Source organism: Brachypodium distachyon, chromosome 2, assembly GCF_000005505.3.
Source record: "Brachypodium distachyon strain Bd21 chromosome 2, Brachypodium_distachyon_v3.0, whole genome shotgun sequence".
NCBI lineage: Eukaryota > Viridiplantae > Streptophyta > Magnoliopsida > Poales > Poaceae > Brachypodium > Brachypodium distachyon.
This window is the reverse complement of record NC_016132.3, coordinates 13,188,278-13,211,810: the sequence shown is the minus strand read 5'-3', so window position 1 is coordinate 13,211,810 and position 23,533 is coordinate 13,188,278. Positions and strand designations below refer to the sequence as shown.

The 23,533-nt window shown below is 44.6% G+C and overlaps 3 protein-coding genes and 1 long non-coding RNA gene across 6 annotated transcripts; all 4 read right to left on the bottom strand.

Annotated features, from left to right (window-relative positions):
* Window positions 1–829: 829 nt before the first annotated feature.
* Window positions 830–3,784, bottom strand: LOC100825902 (inactive TPR repeat-containing thioredoxin TTL3). Its single transcript, XM_010232665.3, is given in 6 exon segments — window positions 830–1,205; window positions 1,287–1,620; window positions 1,695–1,716; window positions 1,718–1,879; window positions 1,986–2,187; window positions 2,722–3,784. Coding segments are annotated over 5 exon segments (1,200 nt in total). The 5' UTR covers window positions 3,525–3,784; the 3' UTR covers window positions 830–1,205; window positions 1,287–1,609.
* A 1,849-nt stretch (window positions 3,785–5,633) lies between these two features.
* LOC112271147 lies at window positions 5,634–9,049 on the bottom strand. Its single transcript, XR_002964072.1, has 4 exons — window positions 7,758–9,049; window positions 7,523–7,600; window positions 7,264–7,351; window positions 5,634–5,914 (listed from the first exon to the last, which is right to left on the bottom strand). It is a non-coding gene; the product is annotated as an uncharacterized LOC112271147 (long non-coding RNA).
* A 2,165-nt stretch (window positions 9,050–11,214) lies between these two features.
* On the bottom strand, window positions 11,215–13,553 carry LOC100845287. Of its 2 annotated transcripts, XM_010232663.2 has the most exons (4): window positions 13,398–13,553; window positions 13,102–13,288; window positions 12,924–13,007; window positions 11,215–12,335 (listed from the first exon to the last, which is right to left on the bottom strand). In XM_010232663.2, the coding sequence occupies exons 2-4, from the start codon at window positions 13,286–13,288 to the stop codon at window positions 11,575–11,577; spliced, it is 1,032 nt and encodes a 343-aa protein (XP_010230965.1). In that variant the 5' UTR covers window positions 13,398–13,553; the 3' UTR covers window positions 11,215–11,574. The 2 variants fall into 2 exon arrangements, with proteins under 2 accessions (XP_010230965.1, XP_003567800.1); XM_003567752.4 differs by lacking the exon at window positions 13,398–13,553 and having other exon boundaries at window positions 13,102–13,380.
* A 5,300-nt stretch (window positions 13,554–18,853) lies between these two features.
* Window positions 18,854–21,596, bottom strand: LOC100825588. Of its 2 annotated transcripts, XM_010232662.2 has the most exons (7): window positions 21,436–21,596; window positions 21,239–21,314; window positions 20,545–20,993; window positions 20,395–20,447; window positions 20,241–20,278; window positions 19,723–20,137; window positions 18,854–19,345 (listed from the first exon to the last, which is right to left on the bottom strand). In XM_010232662.2, exons 2-7 carry the CDS (start codon window positions 21,265–21,267, stop codon window positions 19,133–19,135), a joined length of 1,197 nt encoding a protein of 398 aa, XP_010230964.1. In that variant the 5' UTR covers window positions 21,268–21,314; window positions 21,436–21,596; the 3' UTR covers window positions 18,854–19,132. The 2 variants fall into 2 exon arrangements, with proteins under 2 accessions (XP_010230964.1, XP_014753774.1); XM_014898288.2 differs by lacking the exon at window positions 21,239–21,314 and having other exon boundaries at window positions 21,436–21,587.
* Between the last annotated feature and the right edge of the window lie 1,937 nt (window positions 21,597–23,533).

The following is a 23,533-nucleotide window of genomic DNA, read 5'->3' as shown; positions in this document are numbered from 1 at the left end:
GCAATATTTTTAGTATGAAAATTTCCAAATGCAAGTTTCTACCTTTGTGCGTGTGTTAGTGAGCGTCAGCATCTATATAGTGCATTCTTTTTCTTAAAAAATTCCAAGCTTTCTGCCCTGTTTTTAGTCATGGAAAATCTAATCTGAAGATACATCCCTCAAAATCTGCCCGTTGGAGGATGTTGTTAGCCGTCCGGATGAGTATCCCAAATTCCAGATGTGTCTGGACTTCTTCGGAACGCCTGAAGCTCTATGTACTCCCCCCCTTCTCTGGACTCTCAGTTCAGATGAAGAAATTCTTCCCAATTAGCTGAATTAGCACATGATTAGGAGATATTTCCCTTAAAGATCATTTGATAGTACCGCAGTATATTTTTACAGCAAAAACTTCCCTTAAAAATCACTTGATATATTTTTTCATTAGAGAGATCATGCACAGTTTCGATGTGAAAATGATCACGAATGGATTTGATGCTGATACTCATGAAACTTCAAAACTCAAAACCTCAGCATTTTTCTTGATCCCCTCATTCCTAACTTAAAAAAATCAAAGAACAAATTGAGATTATAATCTTCCAAAATCCAGGAAAAACTACATGTTTCTCTTCTAAAACTAACATGATTCTCTTCTAAAACTATAGATTGAGATTATAAACTTCAAAAATCCAGAAAAAAAATGCCACAGGATCTGATTGGTACACAGAAAATGAGAGAACAAACAGAGCTTAATTACACAATATAGAACAATAGAAGCAGATCAAGGACTGCCGACACCTTCCGCCATTTGATCTGGAGAGAATAGGGTTCAGTACATCTCGTGAACTGGATATGGATAAGTAATATGCAAAAAAATTGTATTGATAGTTGTGAAATGCTTGAGGATAACTGAACAAGAACAGCTCCTTCCCTGAAGGTTACCCACAGCACTAGCGCAACTTAAGGAGATGAAAACATTATAACAGCTCCGACGAAATATCCGTACAAAGAAACTCACCAGCTGATGTATAGCAGCTCTAACTTGCTATATGCTAGTAACTGTCTCAACTCTCAACCTCTCCTCCGAACTTCATATTTGATACATCCTCACCACAGGTTGTCTTCAATGCGACTTGGGCATGGAACAATGACTCTGCAACTACCGCGTCGCTAGGAAGCGCCTTACGGAGCACCTCATAGTCCCGCACGCAATCAGCCCAACGCTCAAGCTAATACAATGTTAACAGGGAGGTGTCAAGAGCGCAGTAGGTGAATAATCAGAAACATTTCGACACATGTAAATTTCTTACCTTTTCGTAGGATGCTGCCCGTCTTAACAGCGCTTTTGTGTAGTTAGGTCGAATTTTCAGGGCCTCATTGCAATCCTCAGCAGATTTTGCCCACCGACCTAAGTTCGACCAGCAAGCTGCTCTATTACAGTACAATACTGAGTTTGAGGGCTCATATTTGAGCCCTTCACTATAGGCTATAGATGCCTCAGCAAACTTCCCTGCTTTAAAAAGGTCATTCCCCTGAGCTCGAGCCCGTGCAACTAACTTCATGCTATTTACAATCATTCCAACCTCTGCATTCCCAGGATCAATAAGTCTAGCCTTCTCAGACATGGCAACAGCTACATCAAACCTGCAAAACCAGCTTCAATGCTTGTACCAGAACAGAAAATTGATCATAGTCCTCAAAGTGTATCAGAATTGTACCTTCCAAATGCCATGTTGACCTGGGCTTGGACAACATGTACATATGAATCAGCTAACATTCCTAACTGTTTGGTGGACACTGATGATAGAGACGTGCTGTCCAATTTCAGCAAACTTGTCATAGTTGAATCAGCCTCCTCTAGTTTTTTAAGCCGGAGAAGTGCTTCCGACCTCAAGGCAAGGAGCTGCAGGAGAAACATGACTCGATTGAAATCGACTGAACTGTAATGCTGGTAGCAAAATAACGGTATATCTTCCGCATAACAAAAATCACAAACAATGAGAGGTTACCAACTGAGAGGAGTCCGCTCCGTTGGCAATGGCAGCATCTGCTTCCCTCAGTGCGCTCTTCCAATCTCCGGTTTTCCTTGCATCCATACATTTCCCCAAATGGCTCTCCACCTCATGCAGTTTCTGCCACTCAGCAGGGTCAGCCCCGTTCACATTCCCGGCCAGCGTAAGCTGCCTCCTTGCCTTCTCAACCATCCCAAACCTGCAATGTGGCCATCACAATGCAATTTCAGTAACAATTCAAGCCAATAACTCAAATGCACTATATAGTATACACACATGTATTAATGTTGGATTTGATCGATAAATAGGGCCAGAAATTTCTCGACTAGTCTGCAATTCTGCATGCCGGTGGTCTAAATGCGATGTACAACACGGGTAAACACTCCATTTGAACCGCATTCTGAGATACGACGCGTATTAAAACCACAATAATTCACTGAACTAAACCAATCAGGGATACTACAAGCTTTCCAATCCTCTGCAGCAGTATGAGAATTTACATGATACACTCTTGTAACTGCGAGATCAAAACTTTTGCTACCAAAACAAGCAAACCGGCCACTGCCAACGATATCATGATCTATCTGCAAGGAAGTATTATCACACAGTACAACAGTAACAAGCAATTCAGTGCAGCCATTTGGGGATTACAGTGAAGCAAGACAAAATCAAGATCCTTGGACCAATTTGGGGATTACAATGCAATGCAGCAAGACAAGCGACAGAATCTCACCGGAGACACAGCGAGGCGAGGCGGCCATGGGCGCGGACGCTCGCTGGGTCGAGCCGGACGGCCTCCTCGCACTCCCGGAGGGCTTCGGCGAGGCGGCCGAGCCCGGCGAGGGCGGCGGCGCGGTTGCCGCGGCACGCGGCGCTGTCAGGGCACAGAGCCAGGGCGCGGTCGTAGTGCCGCAGCGCCTCGCCGTACCTGCCCTTCTTGTACCACTCGTTCCCAGCACGGGTCACCTCCTGCAAGCTGTCCGGCGGAGCTGGCATGGCCCCGCCGCCGCCGCGCATGATGCTGCCGTGGCCGTAGTGGCCGGTGCCAGATCCGAGCACGTCGGGGCGGGGACGCGGCCGGGGCGCGGCCGCGACACGGCCGGAGGAGCAGATGTTGCCGGTGGGGAGCGCATTGGTGAGCGGCGAGCTCGCGGTGCTCGAGCCTCCGCCTCCGCCGCCGCTGCCGCCGGCCCCCGAGCTGCTGCTGCCCCCACCGGAGAAAATCAGCGGCACAGATCCGGAGCGCCGGTGCCCGGGTCGCCGCGGCGGGTTACTGCTCTCCGCCGCCAGCTCGCCCGAGTGGCTCCTCCTCGCGCCGCCCCCCGCCGCCACCGCCGCGGCATTGCACAAGGCCGGCGATTTCGCCGAACCGGCGGACGACGACGAAGACGACGGCGTGGCACGCATCCGCAGCGGCGACACCGGCGAGCCGAGATCCGCGAACACGTCCTTCTTGGAGTCCGGCTTGTCCCCCCCGTCGAGCGCCATCGCCGCCGCGCGAAGCCGCACCCTCTCGGCCTCCTCCGTCCACGACATGGCCGGCCGGATAACTCTCACCAGAACCACGACCCGCTGTCAGCAGCAACAGCAGCCACCACCGCTCCACTCGCTGACAAGGCAGCAGGCATACAAGTGTGGCGAGAAGAAGAGGAGCTACTATACTCGGCAACAAGAGCAACAAGTCCAAGCAAAGTCAAGTGCGAGGATGAATTGGAGTCATGGAGAAGGGAGAGAAGAAGTGGGGAGGAACAGAAGGGGGAGAACAGGGGAGGAGGAGGAGGGTTGGGTGGTGTTAACTAAGGGCTAATTTATACTCCAAATTTTTAAGTGGGGAAACTGTATTTGTTTTGTAAGAAAAAATAAAAAAAACTTTAGTACTCGCTCGGTCGCAAATTTAATACAAAGTTGTACTAAATTAGTGACAAGTAATACCGACCGGAGAGAGTAAGTAGTATTTTTTAAGAAAAATAAAATGATTCTTCTTACGGTACAACTTTTTTAAGTCGACTAAGCTCTGGATACTCCGTAATTTGGAATCATTTGTCTTAAAAAAATCAAAGTTATTTGAGCCATATACATCTTTGAGAATGAATAAATATGTAGTTTTTGCGAAATATACACGCAAGTTGGTGTGTAGTTACATTCGAAAAGAGTATATCAACAAGAAAATGTACGCACAAATATGGACGCGATCTAGGAAGAAACAAGCAACTTACTAGTTGCTTCATAAATTATTTTAAGACAAAGTCATTATGTTCGATTTTAAGTTAATAAAGCCATAAAGGTTAACAAAGTGTCGAGGAACAACTTATGGTCAATGAGAATGTCTTATCTTATATGTTCCACGTCATTTAGAAAAGACAACAATAGGTTATCTTTTAGTATCATATATTATAATTAATGCTTAGACGAATAAAATTAAATACATAAATGCTAATAAAAAGATGAAATTTAGTAAAGAGATAATCTCTTAATTAAGAAAAAGTTGTGCTTTTTCATCATTCATCTTTCTTTCACGTCAGTGACATTGTTAAGAAAAAACTGACATCATTCGAGTCATCTTTCATTCCGTTAGGCATGGCCTTACAAGCCAAGCTCGAAAGGGAGACAAACAACGAAGCGGCATGCCCATAGAAAGATCAAAAGAAGGGTCACCGAAAAACCACACAATTGTTTAACCTGCATTTTCCTCTAAAAGGAAACTGCATTTTTCTCTAAAAGGAAACTCTCCATTGTGACCTGTACTGCTGTACATGTGGATTTTTACGGACGCAAATTAATTAATTATTAATGAGCACAGGTCGACACCTCCTTCACTGGGTCCAGCCTAGCGTACACATTAGACTTACTATTATTAACCAAAACAAGGGAAGGGCCGTTGGTTTGGTTTCCTGCCTTGCCATTCGGTTTGATTATAGAATCAACCATAGAATTATTCTCCTAAGCTTGGCATCCATTAATCAAACATATATATTATTCTCCGCCTAGCTCTACATATATATACACATATTTCTATTTGCATTTCAGTTTGATGGCAATGTATAAGATTGTTGCTTGGGACCAAATGTCACCGTCTTGTTGCTCAGGACAAAACGTGCTCGCCGAATGAATTTGGTGGCTCGGGGCTTCCTAATTTACGTCTGTTGAATGTGGCCCTTAGAGCAAGATGGTGTTGGTTGCCCAAAGTGGAGCCATGTAGGGCTTGGGGTGAATTCCGGCATATGCCTTGCGAAGCAAGCTTCGATGATCTGCCAAGGTTTTTCGGCTGCGGTTTCACATTATTCTGGTTTGATGGTCGATCTGGAAGCATAGAAATGCGATCCCCTTCCATCGTTTCTCGGCTGCAGTTTCACATTATTCTGGTTTGATGGTCGATTTGGAAGCATAAAAATGCGATCGTCTTCAAGAGTCATGCCTCGTGTAACGAGAATCCTTCACATGATCGAGTCCGAGGGCAGGTTGTGGTGGAGCGCCAGCTTCTTTAAGGGCCAAAGAGAGGATAGTCTAGTGGGTAGAATGTGGAGTAGGCGTGAGTAATTGATTTGTATCTACGTCTAATTGCTTTGCAGCATTCTTCTTCGATATAGAATACATCCAATACATCCACTTGGATGTATTCTAGAAAAAAAAAGATTATTTGCTCTCTGTCATACACGTGTCAGTTCCATATATACAGCTGGATTTTCTTTATTTCTCTTGAGATGATATATAAAGCTGGGTTAATTTGCTAGCTGGCTGGCTATACGAAGATACGTACGTACATGCCAAACAGAAGTTTGCAAGTGCAACGGTCACGATGACGCGTGCCCGGAAGATGAGGCCTGTGACGTGTGGAGTCACTGACGCCTGGGGCCCGAATGGGGCCCGAAATGCATGCTAATATTCTCTCGAACATCTCCATACCCCCCTTTGACTGTACTCTTTCCCTGCAACAGCAGAGTTGATTAACAACTTAGTACAAATGCATTGTACAAATGCATTTCCTAATGCCATACATGCAAGTTACAGTAATTACCACTACTAATTTCTACCAGCTTTCTTTCATGCAGGCCAGGCACTGAGCAGTCAAATAATGCAGGGGCAGGCAGGCACAGATGCATGGCATGATTGATTGTTAAGTAAGACCACTGTCCATGTTAAACCAACCTGTATATGTACTCCATTGCCATGTATATATACAGTGCCTAACTTAGCTTAACCATTCTTGAACAGTACAAGTACTTGCTCTTCAGAACACAATGCAGGTGTCAGGTTTATCCACATGCATGATTCTTTTAAAACAAGAATCAGTTTCTTTTAAATTTTGATTAAATACTTCCATCAAATAAGTATACCGTGAAGATATGTATCTTGATGGATTTAATAAAACTAATTTGGAGCTGTTAGTATTGATATGTTTTTCTATGGATTTTGACTTGGAACAAACTTAAAACATCTTATATTTAGAAACCGAGAGCAGGAGTCAGTTACTTTTTTCGAGCTTTGGAAAGCCCCCCCATGAAGAAATTTATTGATTAAACTGAAGGAGAGATCAGTCTGGGTGTACAAGCACCGTAGCATTACGTCACAAGCTAGCTAGCTTGGCTAAGCCATGCTTGCAAGATTTGCAGCACTTAAACAATTGGATTTGATCTCTGAGATTAGCACAGCAGGCAGGAGGCCATGTGACTAATCGATGCCTGCCAGGTCACTTTCGCCGCACTACTGGTGATGAGATCCATAGATTCTTCTCCACTGTTCAAGAGCAAGAACTGGGACAGCAATTAAGCTCTTTAATTTCTCCCTAATTTAGCAATCATTCGACCCATGTAATTAGGTGCATCAATATGTTTATTGTATATAAATGAAGCAAACACATGTTTGGTAGTACGTGATTGACAGTTTGTTGTCACACAATTGGTCAGAGTCTGTATATATAACCTTCGGTATCAAGGTTCAATCTTAATGAATCATGCAAGTTACTTAGCCTTGCCAATTTTGGAACAAAAATATGATAATTTGCGAGCCGTGCAGACATCACCAAATGGAACAATTTCAATGACTTGTATTATACCAACTTGTTTCCTATCTCATTTTGAAAATTTTAGCGCAGCTCGGAAATGTTAATGGTTTTGTAATGAAAATTTCCAAATGCTAAGTTTTTATGAAAGTTTCCAAAGCTAAGAATTACTTACATGATTGCTTTAAATTTTAACGTAAAAACGTGAGTTCTTGTCAAATGATTAAAATGTGGGTTCATATGCAAGCTCAAGCTTGGTTCAGAGAATATGCATACCTTTTTTTTTCCAGTAGCGAAGGCACTAAAAAATCAAAGCCCCTTGTCCTGTCCATTAATGAAGCATTGCTATCTGAAGTTTTTAATACTGCAGAAAAGAAATCGGCAGATACAGAAAAATGATGACTTAACTCGACACTAATTACAGGATGATATCAGAATTAATTCAGAGCTTGCAGTCTAAAATGGAAGCGTTTATCCATTGAATTTGGAGCAGGCAAGAAAAAAGAAGAAATGATTGAGTTGGGGGCGTACTCACAACAAAACTTGCCAGGCTGTCTGCCCTGGTTTTAGTCCTGCAAAATCTAGTCTGAAGATACACGCCACCCGGTAGGAGCTGTCATGGCATGGCAAGCAAGTTATTGGGTAGTGGCTGCAGAGGCATGCGGCTAGGTAGCCATGCCAGCATGTGAGTTTGACACCCAAAACATAAATGTTCATTGGGGGAACAATCTTGAACCCTAAAGAGTGGAGAAAAGTAGATGAATGCACACCTGTCCTACTTAAATGCAGATCACTCTCCACTTGTGATCCATGGCACCATTACTTATTATTCTCCTCAGATGCTTCACAGCAGCTAGCTTTGGGAGCCACATACATGTATACATACATGCATAAATAATTAGCATATGCATACACCCATCCACATTGCTTCCAGCTCAAGACCTGGTTGTACTTTGTAATATGTGATGCTCCCAACAACCATATAGTATGTATGTATATAGCACACTTCTGCATGGATGCTGACCTCAGATGACACAAGCATTACATTGTATATAATTAGGATGGCCGGTTGCCTCAAGATGAAGGGTCAATTGGTTCTTAATTTACCATGCAATGGCCCTCAAGATCACAAAACAAGGATTTTGCCATGGTTATCTTTTAGTTGGCACTGTCAGTTGATTGGGTCTCAAGGCCTGTGCAAAGGAAGGGATCCAATGGGACACCAGCTAGATCATTGGCTCCATCAGGATCAGATTAAAAGCTGCATGCATGTGCAGTTCAGTCCTTGCTCAGTTACTAGATTTTTGTATACATATATGTGTCTGTGACAGGAGGTCCTATCTTGCAGATGACCCAAGGAAATTAAACTGATGAATGGTACGGTAGTGCTATTATAAAGTTATAAGACTGAAAGAAACAAATGTGTGCTTAACTATTGCAGCTTTTCAGTTAGCATCTCATATGTACTACTACCATGGGAAAACATGGACTACATATCATATAGACATGACTTGCAAACACTTAAATAAAAGGGGCAACTACTCCATTGGCCTCTCTCTGGACATGTGCATCGTAAAGTTGGAAGCTTGGCTTTTCCTAGATCTAAGAGTGGTCGACATGACATGTTCTTTTCTCTACTATTTTTTGTTGTATGCTTTCAGATTTCCCTCCAAAAAGTCAGTGATCAGCGAATGTACAAGGGGAACAAGAAAGTGCAATGCTTGGTGGCAACACAGAAACCAACAATGGACGGCAGAGAAGAATGAAAAACAAAACAAAACTCAACCAGAAAAAGATTGAACAACATGGTAAAAGGATGACAAAACTTAAATCAACTGTTTTTCAAAGTAACCAACGGCTGTGGAAGGATCTGCGCCTGAATACATTAGTCCAAAACAAGAGGGGAAAAGAACCAATGCTCCAAGAAATTACACGTCGATAATGTCCGATGGATCTAGAGTGAGATCATAGGCGATAGACGGTGGACGAATCAATGAAAGTTTACACAGTGACCCACATTTTCAGAAAACAGAAGACCAACACACACATCACCTCCAAATTCAGTTCCTAGCTAACTAGCCAAGCTGGGTTGGTCTGCGTCTAGTCATGTATTGTTGGAGCAATTTGAGTTCAATGTTAATTATGCAAGCAAAGTAAACTGGCCAGTGAGTGCCACGTGAGTGGGGCTCCCCCCTGCACGTGCTTGCTCCACATGCATATATGCATGCTGAGCTAGTTCATGTTTTCTTTCCAAGTGTTCTTAATCACAGACTGTTTGTTATTCAAGCTTGAAATGCAGTGGCCAGCTAGTCATGGAGGTTAATTGATGAGAGAGATGGAAGAGATATATATATATTTATATGGATATGGTTAAAAGAGAGGAGAGAACAAGACAAGGGCATTTCCCTTTTCATGGGATCCTCTACCCTATCCATCCCCTATTCCATCTTTGCCCATTCCTAGCTACTTATTTATCTCTCGCATTATTCAGACACTCACTCCTCCGTGCTCACTCAAAACTCATGCTGCTGCACAACTTATATCTAGTTATATATATGCATGCATCAACATTGATGTGAGTAGCTCCAAAATTATGAATATACTGTTTGACTGAAACAGCTCAGATAAATTATCAACAGCATTTTCTACTGTGCAATTTCTATTTCACGTTTCTTGTTGTTTCAACTGAGCTCTTGTTGTCATCACAGGAAGACATCAATTTCTATTGGGAAGTGCCATAGGTATAAGCCTACAGTAGTGCTGCAGGAGAGGCTGGGCAATGGACTATAGCATGGTCAATGTCCTGCATGCAGAAGCAAACGATTCTCCAGCACAGTGCCCCCCCTGTTGGCCCTGGAGCACATATATATATTGTCATGCTCATGTGCTCCAAAATCCATGCATTATTTCCCTCTCACATTCTCATGTCTCTAGCAGCATGTGATGATCAGGGGCCAAACCAAGCTGCTGCATGAGACCTGTGACAAACGGCTGGCTGACCAATCGTACGATTGTCTGCCGTTGGATCAATCATCCAATCTCCCTCCCTGTGCCGCAGCCGTAACGGCACTGCTGCCTAATTCTTCCTTCCTTACAGCTCAATGTGGGCCCCGATGATCTGGGACCATTGATGACCCGGTGGACGGCCCCGATCGATGAAAGGGGCCAGGATGGGATGCGAACTCTGTGCCAGGAGAAGAAATTTGTGGGGCTTGGTCTTTGCCTATCTATACATCTAGTCTCTTGTTGCTATTCATCTCACACTGGTAAAGTCTTGCTTCTGCCGGCCATGTGTCGCCGCATGACATTCCTTCCTTTGTCGACAATCAACAGAAAATTCCTATCCAACTGACCTATTTAAGTCTTGTTTTGAACACGGGAATTTTTTCACTTTTACTCATGAGGAGAATTGAGATGTTTACTCCAACAATTCTGCTTTCTATGGTAGCCAATAGACATGTATGGATGCTTGTCTAGTTGCAAGAAAAGGTGAATCACCCAATCAATGTACTAGGCACGAGACGCACCTGAGCTCCTGCTGCCATGGATCAAGTTGAAGGACTTGCAGGAGTTGACGATCTATAAGTGAAGAAGCTGGATGCATGCACTTGCAGGCAGGCAGCAATATGGGCATCTTGGCCTTCCCATGATGACGCCAGCAGAGGAGAGTGAGTGAGGTCCAGCTTTGCCTTTGCCATCATCTTCTTCTCTGCACTGCCCATCTCTCTTGGTGCTCATCAAACCGGCACCAAAACTGGAAACTGCAGCCCCTGCTCCTGCCACCAACAGAATGATTCAGTAAAGTGCCATATTTTTGGTGATGTGCTCCAGTGCATAAGCCACAACAAGTACTGCTGCTGCTGCTGCTGGCACATGGCAGCAATATTTGCCTGACAATGGCAGCCAAGAAACATGTGTTAAGATGATCATAGGAATGAAGGAAACATTTTTTGAAGCTACGCAAAAAGGATTACTTAAAAACATTATGATGAAGCACAGTACCAAGCAGATTGAAAACAAGCACAGTTTTGTACCAGTATATAGGTCCATATCCAGCTTGGGCCTTGTCTGGAATCTGAAGAGATGAACCCCATGCTGTGGAGTTGAGTGTTATAGTTGTGATTTGATATGATATACATGCAGCTCACAAGTTATAGGCTGCTGAATCCATCAATAAAGCATGATTTCTGTCTTTCTGAAGTGAACTCTCTTTGCAAACAGAAGGTATTACAGATGAAAAATAATGCTAATTTCAGAGATTTAGTCATCCATACACTCAAAGTGACACTCTCTTCTTAAGTCAAAACCACACTGAAACAAAGAAGAAGGCACGATACACAATCGTGTCTGCAAACAGAAAACCTGTACAACTCCTTCAGCATTAAGCTTATGACCAACTAAGCTACCTAGGCCTAGCAACTGAAAAACTAAGCCCCTTTTCAACATCAAGTAACAAAGGGCAAAAAAAAGATAACAAAGAAAACAAATCAACCTAACATTTTGCGAAGACCTAACAAGATGTTCAGCATGTGAGCCGAAAGCTTTTCTTGTAAATCACTTGTAGGAAGATAACACTATGAATAGATCCTACAAGATGTTGGGCACTTGTGCTGAGAGCCTTTCTTGCAATTCTCTGATCTTAGAGCAGAGCTCCACCTTCTGCTCCTTGTAGCTCTGAAGCAGGAAGTCCTTGCCTTCAATAACTTCCTTCAGATCACCAACCTCTCTCTTGAGCATCTCCACCCTCTCTACCTCGACGTTTCTCTTCTGGATACCAACACAATGAAGGTCGTGGTCATCGACGCTGCTAGCAGGATAGCCATTAGCATGCCCATTGGTGGCATCTGATTGCCAATGTCCAGCTTGTAAAGATTTATCATGAGAGACTGCTTCTGCGAGACAATGATCTGCAATGATCTTCCTTAGCTGCTGAATCTCTCTCTCAGATTCAAACAGATCTTGGTTAGCAGCATCCAGCTGGGACTGCAAATTGGTGGTTTGTGTCACCTGGATGCTGAGAGAATTCTTAAGATCAGCTATCTGTGCTTGCATCTCCATGATCATCTCATCACGTCTCTTCAGGTGCTGTCTCAACTTCTGTATGACCTCTCTCTTGCTACAAATGTCAGATCCTGATTCAGAAACACAGGGAGAGCCAGAACTGTTCGAGTACTGAAATGGTCTGCGAGGATCTTCAAGACGGTCAGGCGATGATGTCCACATGACACCACTGTTCTCTTTGCTTGAATCTGGCCCTGACACCCTCGCAAGAGGAAGGGAGGGTTCATCTGGCTTTGATAAAGAACTCGCGGGTGCTTGCTTGACTTCCACTCCACCATCTGCAATCCCTGCATATAACAACCAACAGATATTTATATTTTCCTCCACCTTTTTGGAACAGCTTATGTTGCCGAAAATAGCAAGAAAATAAGCGTCTAGTTTTACAACAACCTGATATAAATGCAACACTGTAATCATCAAAACTTCTATTAAATCGAAGCTCATATCGTTTGGTGCTCAAACTAAGCAAGGATCCAGAATCCAGCTTGAGTTTTGTAAGTAGTACAGTACCTAATAATTATTAGCCCTGGTAAAAAGTTCATCACCCTAGTTTGATGGTTCTAATTAATGATAAAATGGTTTAAGTAGTTTGGATATGCCTTATTAATTGGTATCATGCAGTCCAATGTTAAAAGAACCGCAATCAAATGTCACAAACAGCAAAGTACGACTATGCACATATGCATATGTTGCCACTTGCTAGTATGCATGGACTACAGTGCAAGGTATTCTGTATGGCGGATTACATAAAATGCAATTCTGGATCCAATGATAATCATTACATCAACTGCATTACTAAATGTAATGCCAGCTGAAAAAAATTCATACACTAAATAAGCAACAGAGGATAAATGAAGTTGCAGAAAAAAAAGTACCTGAAACACAACAGTAGCAGTTGGTTTGGTCATAAAACCGGTAGAGATTCGAGTGCAGTTCACATGCTCGAGGTCGTCTGTTGTCTGCAACATTAGATATAGTCAGCACGCATCACTTCATCAGCCAGCAGAACCGATTGCATTAAGGGTTACAAAACGCAAATGGGGAGCATCAGACCTTTGGTGGAGGCACTACTATTTTGCTTCTTCACATCAAGCATTTGCTTCAATTTGCACCCGAGTCTGACCGAAAGCGTGCTCAGCAAAACTCCCCCCGCAACAAGAACCCAGCTTGCTCCTTCTCCACGGACATGATTGACTTCTCCGGCCCTCTGCGCGCTCCCGTTGGCCTTAGAAGACCTCATCTGACAAACCAGTTCCTTCAGCCGTGGAAGAGAGGGAAGGTCTCACCAGCGCGTGGATCTGGAAGTGCCCAGATGAGGGAGAGGCAGAGAAAGAGAGAGAAGGTCTCACTAGTCAGCCAGTGGGTCGCCCGTCTGCCGGGTCGGCTCGGTTCGCCGGTCGCCGCCAGCTCCCGCCGCGGCCGCCGACGCCCAACCGCCGATCGCTGCGCCGCCGCCTGGGGAAGTGGGCGAGAACTCTGATGAGCAACTGATGCCGCTTGGGGAATTTTGGGCCCGGCCGCCATTGAGTGTTTTTGGTCTGGGCCTAAAAAACATTTGGGCCTCCACTTGGGAATTTTGGGCCCCCAGTGGAATTTTCTTCTTAAAACGGAGAGGCAAATATCCTCTCAGAAGTCAGAAAGAAAGAAGGAAAAGAACAAAATGATCTAAGCACAGAGGAGTTTCTTTTTTTTTACTGAAAAATGTAGGAGAAGTTCCGACATATATATATATATATAAAAGAATACATACAATGGGGGGGGGGGGGGGAGACAAAGAGAGGAAAAGGAAGAGAACTCACTTGGGGCACGGAGGCAATAGAGATGAGCCATGCCCTTAGCGCCTCCCTGGCGCCTTCTTTAAACCTACAACTCTAATTTTTAAGAGAGACTTTGAGCTTTAAGAGACAAGTCTGAACAGTAGGAGTGACATTGTTAAAAATGAGATCATTTCTGCATTTCCAGAGTTCCCACGCCGCGGAGAGGAAGATTTCCTTGTAAAGTTCCTTGTGCAGACAGTTCTTGGAGTGCCGGATGAAGGCCATGAAGGGGGGGTCCGGCCCAAGACTAGTCCAATCGAGGCCAATCGTGCACCAATAGTTTAAACTGAAATCACACTTGAAGAAGAGGTGATCTCTGGTTTCTCTAGCATTCAAAGTACAACAGGCACAGGTAAGAATCCCATCTCGGTTGCAGTGGCGGCGATCCATCAAATCCCTGGTGTTGAGCCGATCACAAGCAAGAAGCCACATGAAGCCTTTGATCTTAGGGACACAACGATTCTTCCAAATCCAGTTGAATTGAGAGTCAGTGTGGATTCTAGGGAAGTGGTGCTGATAGTAAAGCTTCGAGGTGAAAGTTCCACTGCCCCATTGACAAAGCCAAAGATCAGTTTCATGGGGCTCAAGGTGAGTATGAGCCACGCAAGCCACGATTTGCTGGTATTCCTGAAAAGCCAGGTTGGAAAGAGGTAGCGCGAAGTGGTCCAAGTGATCACTGGCAAGAACAAAGTTGGAGAGAGTAATGCTCTTATCAATGGCAAATGAGAATGCTCTAGGGAAACGGCTACTGAGGGGCTCACCAACCCAGGCATCTTGCCAGAAGGAGAAGGAATCCCCACTGTCTGGCATTCCCTTAGAAAAGGCTTTGAAGGCAGGGATTAGTTTAACCAAATCTCTCCACCAGAATGAACCCCTCCTGTCATCATCTGTGGGGACAATGCCATTATAATAGGCAGACCAGACAAGCTTGACCCGCGGAGCCTCCGATCGGTTGAAGAATTTATAGATAAACTTGATCATCTGAGCGTCGTTGAAGACAGAGAGATCAAGGATTCCAAGACCACCTCTATTCTTGGGTTTACAGACCCTGTCCCAAGCTGCTAGGGCTTTGCATTTCCCTGTGATTTCAGACCTGTTCCAGAGGGCGATCCTTCTACGCTTGTCCACAGCCTCCTTGAAGCCTTCCTGAACCTTGAAGACACTAAGAGCATAGGCAGGAAGGGAGGAGAAGACAGATTTGACCACCTGGATGCGGCCTCCAAAGGAAAGGAAGGAGGAACAGGAAGCTAAACGCCTGTCAATACGGTCAATAATTGGCATGAGAGCCTTGATTTTGGGCCTGGAAGTTCCCATAGGCAGGCCCAAGTAAGTGAACGGGAAGGTACCAATCGCACAGCCAAGAGTGCCCGCCAGAACCTCAGCACGCTGATCAGAGATGTTGATGAGGCCAGACTTGGCAAAGTTAACCCTCAGACCAGTAGCTTGCCCAAACGATTCCAGAAGAGCTTTTAGGTAGACTAATTGGATGCTGGAAGCTTGCATAATAATGAGGGTATCGTCGGCATACTGAATAATAGGGAAGAACTCGTCACCATTAGGGATTGGGAGGCACAGCAAATTGAGTTGGAAGGCTCTGTTGGTGATGATTTGCAGAAGTTTAGCATGTTGGGAATATGCCCTAGAGGCAATCATGTATGATGTAATTCCCAATGTATTCATAAATATTATTGAGTTGTCCTTGTTTGGACATCTGATATGTATCATTGAATATGTGATTTGATTGTGGAACTATGTATTCATGTTGTTCATACTAAATTGTCCTTAGTCATTGAGGTTGTGCTGGACACATAACCTAGACTAATGTGAAAGTTGGCTGATGACTCGGTTCCACTTGTCATGGGCATGGTGATGTCATTCCAGCTTACACGGACTCGGCTAAAGAGTTTAGCGAGTCGGACTGACCCATATTGAGATGCAACGAGTAGGTCGTCATTTGCATGTCTCAATCAATGTAATCCTTAGACCTGAGGTTATCGCACAATCCGAGTTGTGGATCACCAACTTAGGTTCTGTCAAACGTTGTTCCGTAACAGGGCAGTTATAAAGGCAGAGTTCGGGTTGACTGAGAATCAAGCTGTGTGATGTGGATAACCAAGATGGGATTTTGCCCCTCCGACTGGAGAGATATTCTCTGGGCCCTCTCGAGTGATATGATTCGGGAAGCATGGCCATGCGCGACTTGGTTAATTGTTAACCGGGTCGATCGACTAAGAGTTAGTCGGATGAATCGTATATCACAGATCGAGAAGAGAGTTGAACTATTAAAGGGATGACGATTAATCGCCTATAGTTCGACAAGGTATATCGTGAGGCAAAAAGGGACTAAGACGTATGTCTCATTGGAAGGTACGTCGTCATGACTCGATGGTACTTGGGAGTCGGCACGTTCTGCTAGGAGCCGCTACCGATTGATCGATTGTGAGTCGGACTCCAATCGTGTCCAAGTCGCCATGAGCCTGTGGGGTCACACACTTAAGAGCGGGAGCAAGTATTTGGTCGGGTTGGACCCGAACTGGAATTGGGCTGACAATGCGAGTTGGACTCGCAGGGTGGATGGGCCACAAGGCTTGGAGCCCACTTCCACTCGATATATAAGCAGGGGCGTGGGATGCCTAAAGGGCACGGTTTTTTCCACTCTCATGCGTTGAGAACCCTAGCCCGATTCAGTTCAACCGTCGCACCGGATCTAGCAGTCCGCCGCCGGAGCTCCTCCTCGCACGTGTGGATACCGGCAGAGGTGCTGTACGTTCAGCACTTCGACGATCGCGGGATTGGATCGGCTGGATCGGATCGAGGGACTGCACTGCATCAAGGCGCCGCATCAATAATCCGCAACTGCGCGTCTAGTGGTAATCCTCGTGGCCTTCTACCTCGGCTAGATCTTGGGAGTTCGCGTAGGAAAAGTTTTTGTTTATCTCTACGCGCCCCTTCATAGCAGCCAAGACGAAAAGCAGAGGCGAGAGAGGGTCTCCTTGACGAACACCTCGAAGGCACTGAATCTGCTTGCCTGGGACACCATTTAAGAGCACGGAAGAAGACCCCGAGGAGAGCAGGTTCTCAATCCAGCCCATCCATTTATTGTCAAAGCCCATATGCTGAAGGATGGCAAGGATGGCAGAATGCTCAATGAGATCGAAGGCTTTCTCGAAATCCAGTTTGATAACCACAATTTCCCTCCTGAAGTGTTTGCACTGATGAATATATTCAAGTGTCCAAGCCAAGCAATCTTGGATGGTCCGACTCTTGAGGAAGCCATATTGGTTGGCATGAACCAGCTCAAGGATGATGTGTTGTAATCTGATCGAAAGCAACTTAGTAATCAACTTAAGACAGGAGTTCAAGAGAGAGATGGGTCTAAAATCATTGACAGACTCTGGAGTTAGGATCTTGAGAATGAGGGTGATAAAAGAGGTGTTGAGGCACCGGAGATTGACATTGTTGTGGAAGAAGTCATTACAGAGCGCATACACCTCATTCTTGATAATGTGCCAGCAGCTTTTGAAGAATAGGCCGTTAAACCCGTCCGGCCCAGGCGCACGATCAGACCGCAGGCGCTTAAAAATATCATTAATTTCAGCACAAGAGAAGAGAGCCGACAACGATTCCAGACCTGCATGCCGAGGAATGAGAGAGGCCAGATCGGGGTGTAAAACCCGTGGTTCGGCCTGGCCCAATCTAGCGCAGAAGGTGATCCAGAGGGCATGGGCCTTGGCTTGGTGCGAGTCGGCGATTACCCCATCGAGGCCGCGAAGCTGCGGGATGGCGTTGCGACAATGGGCCTTGGTGGCCCAGGCGTGGAAGAATTTGGTGCACTCATCGCCAAGCTTGGTCCATTTGATCGGTCTCTTGAGGCCTCGGAGTTTAGCAATGTGGGTTTTTAACAGTGAATGGAAGTTACGTTCATGCCTGACCAGGGGTCTAAATTCCTCCAGGAGATCGAGCTCAAGAACCACCAATTCACTATTGCCAATCCAAACGTCCAACCGGGGAGAACGTTTGCTCCAGATTTTGAGCCCTCTTCTAACAGCTTTAAGCTTGGGCACCAGACAACTAGCAGAAGAATTAGCACGGACCGATAGATTCCAAAAGGTAGCCACAACCTCAAGAAAACCTGGAAGCACGGACCAGAGATTTGACCGTGGCGTTGGGGTGATTGATGACCCAGGCGTTGGAAGTGAAGAACCAATCAAGCTGTTCCAGCAGAGGTTCCTCCTGCATGTTGCTCCAAGTGAAGGCCCGACCCTGGAGAGGGAGTTCATTGAGCTCTAGCGAGGCAATTGCATTATTGAAGTCGAGGATGTCTTGAATATTGCCTCCCGGGCGATTACGGTTCTCCAAAGATCTGTAGAAGTTGAAGTCCCCCATGAAGATCCAGTCTTCCTCTTCTCCAATATCCAGCGCACATAGCCAGTCAAGGAATTCTGTTCTGGCAGGCTCAGTGCACGGCCCATAGATGTTGACGACGTGAAAACAGTCAGCCGAAAGGTTAGAGTGAAGCTCCACATGGAGCGCAAAGGGATGGGCAGCCACGACAGTTCTTGAGAAAAGAGCCCCATCCTAAATGGTGATTATCCCACCCGAGTTCCCCACAACACCATCTGCCGGCACAAAGGTAAAGTGGTCAAGCCGGCGGGGAACGAATTTCTTGACAAACTGCAAATCAAAGGACACTTTTTTGGTTTCCCGGAGACAGACCACAGAACAATCATCCTCCAGCACACGAGCACGAACCGCATCATGTTTAGCCGATGCATTAAGACCACGGACATTCCAACAAAGGAAGTTCAGAGACTGGAGTTATTAGAGTGGATGGGAATTAAGTACTCCTAGCTTACATTGGTGCTTGATGATTTGGTTAAATTATTTCTATTTGCACAAACGTGCAGAGCATCTTATATTGTAGATTAAATCTCTCAAAAAATATCCCGGATCAACGAGAATACACAGCAACTTCGACTGCACAATCCTGACAATGAAATCTCTCCAAAACATCCTGGCGAATTTTTTTTTACTGAGCTATACATCGAAATAGATCTTCTGATGCTGGTGACCCCCAACGTACATTGCCAAAGAGGGCATCAAACAACATCATACATTGCCAAAGAATGTACCCATTGGCATAAACAAATAATCCAGAATGATAATGCAAAAGAAAGAAAAATGCACAATCTCCTGACACATCATCAACAGAGGCCAGAAGCAAGAAATAAAACTCTACATAAGCTGGATGAGCTCAACAGATCAGGTCAAGTGTCGGCCGAGGGGAGCCCATCCTTGCAAGGCAAGTGAAGTTCCTTCAGTTGACCAGATGGAACCCCGGGCTCCATCACCAAGTCCACTTCAGCTCGCCTCTCCACTACCGCCCTTCTCCGCCTTATGACAGGTGGCTTTCGCACCGCTCCTCCTTTCCTTGTCCGTAGACTTATCACAATTTCAAGTTCCTTTTTGCGACCATGCCACTTCAATCATAAAGACAGAATAAGAACATGGAGTTAATGTCAGGTCATCTCTGGAGTAAGTAAATGAGGAAAGTGCGGTATATGATTAGTGTATAGCAGCATGTTTGAATGGTGCAAAGGAAGGAGATCAAACAACCAAACGGATCAAAATCTGGGCATTCTTAGAAAACAGAGTTGATTCAAATAAGTGTGACACTGATGAACCTTTTTCTGATAAAAATAAATAAATAAATTCAGATGAGGCCATCGACCATCTCTGTAAACAGAGAGTACCGAAGGCCAAAAAAAGAGCTTACAAGCTTTAGGCTCGATGAGAGAAGTAAATACAAGCCCTTTCAAGCACTGCAATGCCACCAATTATTGGAAATGTCTATTACCTTGGTGAGCCTCTCTTTAAGCTTTGGTCTTGTAGATGCTACCACCCGTCTCGGCTGAGCATCTGACTTTTGTAGAACTAGCTTCTCAGGTTTCAACTTCCTTGCCCTTCTAGTCTGTAGCTCCATTCTCTCTGCTGCTTGAAGCTTCTTGGCTACTATTTTTGTCACTGTCCTTTTAAGCTTCTTGATTATTCGTTCCTTCTCTTTGTTCCATAGGAACATAGATATCATCTGAGACTTTATCTTGCCATAGCTGTCCCAATCCAGCTTACCTTGGCAGTGGCCACCTTCTTTTGCTGCTCTGGCGATACTATTTGACCATATCTGAAGGACTGTCTGTCTTGACTTGACAGAAACTATTCGCCTCTCCCATATCTTTCTCAACGCAGCACTTATTTTCTCTTTGCTCACTTGTCTGAAAAATGATCAGCCATTACTTGTTTCAAGTTTTGCAAAGCTAGATATTTATTATCTGCACATCCATCTTACATAACAGAAATATGCATTTTATGATTTACCTATGTAATTGACGACGTCCTATCATTTTCTTCTTAACCTGGGATTAGAAAAGAAAAAATTGCAAGAAATTGACTTGATTTTCCCAGATAGTTCACAATCCATAACCTAGTAGTTCTTTGGTAGATGTACAAGTGGTTTCTTACATGACATCACCTTGGGATCTCTCAGAGCCTCGATAGTGCGTTGCTTGATGAGCTGCTTGTGCTCTACAGGACAACGTTTTAGTCCTCATTGTACTCTACTGACATACTGCTTATCTAGCTCACAGTAATGTAAAATTCAACGGCGAGAGCATGGTCATACCTTTGCTTAATTTCCTTCCTTTTGTCCAGGGAGCCTTCCCCTTGTTTGCAGCACCGATCTTCCGTCTCCTTTCGATCTCCTTCTCCGATAAACCAGTGGGATTAACATTATTTTCCAGATCTAATGGCAGGTGAGGTTGATGACCTTGCACTTGCTTCATCATATCACTCTTATAACTTGATGGCTGTGCACTTGACAATGGGACGCGGTCAGAAGAACAATGATGGGGCCATTGTTCATCCATGTCATAGGCCAATCGTTTAGAAGCTTGTACTTTGAAGGATGACAGGAACGAAACAAATTCTCGATCACGAATCGATCGATTGCGTTCTCGGATTTCTTTCTGTAGTACAGCCCGCTCCGACGAGACACGGCACTTACAGCGCGCGAGTTTGACTCTTGAAGGTGTGACAGAACCACATTCGAAGCTCATAGAAGGTACACTCGACCTGTATATGATTTGAGTCGGCAAGCATATTTTTAGCAGAAAGATACAACGTGTTTCAAGAAAGGATTAAAAGGAAAAAACTATGGACATGTTGCAGGCCAGTTTCTGAACTACTGAATTTATCATGAGCCCTTCTGTGTGTGTGATAAATCGTTTTTTCCTTGACTTCAAAACAAACGACCTACATTTCGTCCTAGAAGGTCCAAAATCTAAGAATGAACACATTCACATTATCATTGCAATTACCTAGCACAACGGCGGGCCGCCGCCGCCATGGCTTTGCCGGCGGCGTACACCACGCACGGCAGGCTCGCGATGTTGGCTGTTGGGAGAGGGGAAAAAATATTAGGGGACAAGATGAGATTGGAGGAAGGGAAGAAGCTCGGGGCGTGGAAGTATAGAGACTTCAGACTTGGGAGAGGGAGGGAGGAGGAGGAACTCACCAGCAGGCCAGACAGCAGCAGCAGTTGCAGCGGCAGATTGGCCCTGCAGACTCGCGATACGGCCGGAGGAAGGAGATCGGCGGCGAGCAGACGGCGGGAGGAGATCTGCGGCGTAAGGCACTGGAGGAGCGATGGATTATCCGTGGACTGTTATTACCCGCAAAAAAATAAGAGAATAATGGGCTGTCATTTGCTCGGCTGGCTGCGAGCTTTGAGCTCGGCTCGGCTCGGCTCAGAGGCCAAGCGAGCACAGATGACTGGCTCGGCTTGGCCTGTTCACGAAGTGGGGCGAGAGCTTGGCTCCAGTTGCATATTAGCAATAAATCAGTTGTTTGTCTGTTTATCTCAACATATATCGCACAGTAGTAAGGGCCTCCAGTAAATTTATCGAACGCTTTATGTACGCATGTAATGGATCTTTTTACAGTAACAACAAACAAGGGAAGTGTTCTATACGACAGCAGTTAACAAAATTTCTAAAACTGGCATGTATATATCAAGCATACTGTACGATAATATCAAATACTCACTCCGTCTCAAAATAAGTGACGTGAATTTGTTTAAGAGTCTATGCAAATCCAAGTCACTTATTTTAGGACGGAGGAGGTAAAAGATAAGCTGTATCAACCTGTAAAAGATCAATGGAGGATAGAGCAAATGCAGACATGATTACTTTACAAAGAAAAAACTAGCCCAGACTAGGGAGCATCTTACAAGAAGATATTGTTTGAACCATGAAACCATTGCATTCGTCCATACCAAAGCTGCAAGAGTGGGAGTCCAGAGATATATGCACCTTCAAATTGGTCAAACTAAATGTGGATGACAGAAAAGTACAAGGTGCTGGAGCATTGGTATATGTTAATCAAACAGCAACACGACCTTGCAAAAAGAAGTCGGGAGGGGAGGCCACTACCTGGATTTTATAATAGGAACGAAAGAGTTCCATGGAGTTCAGTAGTACAAATCCCAGAAGGGATAACAAAAGGCTGAGCACAGCAATTTTTACAAACGAAGCAAGCATTTTATAGGATGCATAGAAAGTACAGAGAGAAAAGGAACTAGTCAAGCAAGTCTTCAATCCATGGATGAGCAGCCAGCTTCTCCTTGAGTTTCATACAATGAGACCAGAGTCTCAGAGCAATGCCTCACAACCACCTCCCAGGCATCCATCTTGTCCGGAGCAGCAAGCGACCCGCCAATAGTGAAGAGATCATCAATCCCTCCATTCCGGTAGTAATGATGCTGAGAGCCTGAGACACAAAGCACAGAACAGTTAAAAGAAAACATAGAACTTGGTGTTCAACAGTGAGATTTGACGGTATTACAGGGAATGCAGCAAAAATAAATGCCCACAGATGTTTAAGTGCTCAATTTGGACAATCCAGATAATGATCAGTTATCATCCTTGAATGGTTGTGAAGTCAAATATTTTGCACGAGAAGGTTCAATAATTAACTAACTATGCTCTGATCTACGGTACATTATCATTTACAATGTAACCGCGAAAGGAATGAAAATGGCAAAGGAAATGATTGTGCTTATATCTGCAGACAATGTCTAGTTGTGTGAGTTCCTTCTCAGAGATAGAACTTGCAAACAAGTCAGAAGTAACCAGGATAAAAAGTAATTGAGTACACACCACAAATAGATGTGAGCACTCAAAAATAGGCAACCATGCACTGAACTGCTTGCTCCTGCTATATGCCATAAGCAAGAAAATCATTTACTCCCACGAATCCGTATTAATTGTCTCAAATTTGCCCAAATATGGATGTATCTATGCCTAAAAAGCGTCTAGATACATGTAATATTTCGACAACTAATATGGATCGGAGGGAGTAACTTAATTAAACCTAGATATCGTGCAACCACATAAACATGTGAAAGTGCCCCATTTGTCATTGTTGAGCTAGTATCTTGCTGCTTGTACACTGAACAAAACAGATGTGTTGGTTGATTGATGGCAGCTTAGAGCTGAGGACTTTGAACAGGAGTCCAAGAAGTGGTAAATAAGTCAGTGATCTCGAGCATTTTCTACAATCTTATCGCTGGATGGGAAATAGGCATAAATGTAGGACAGCAAAGCTCCATGAGA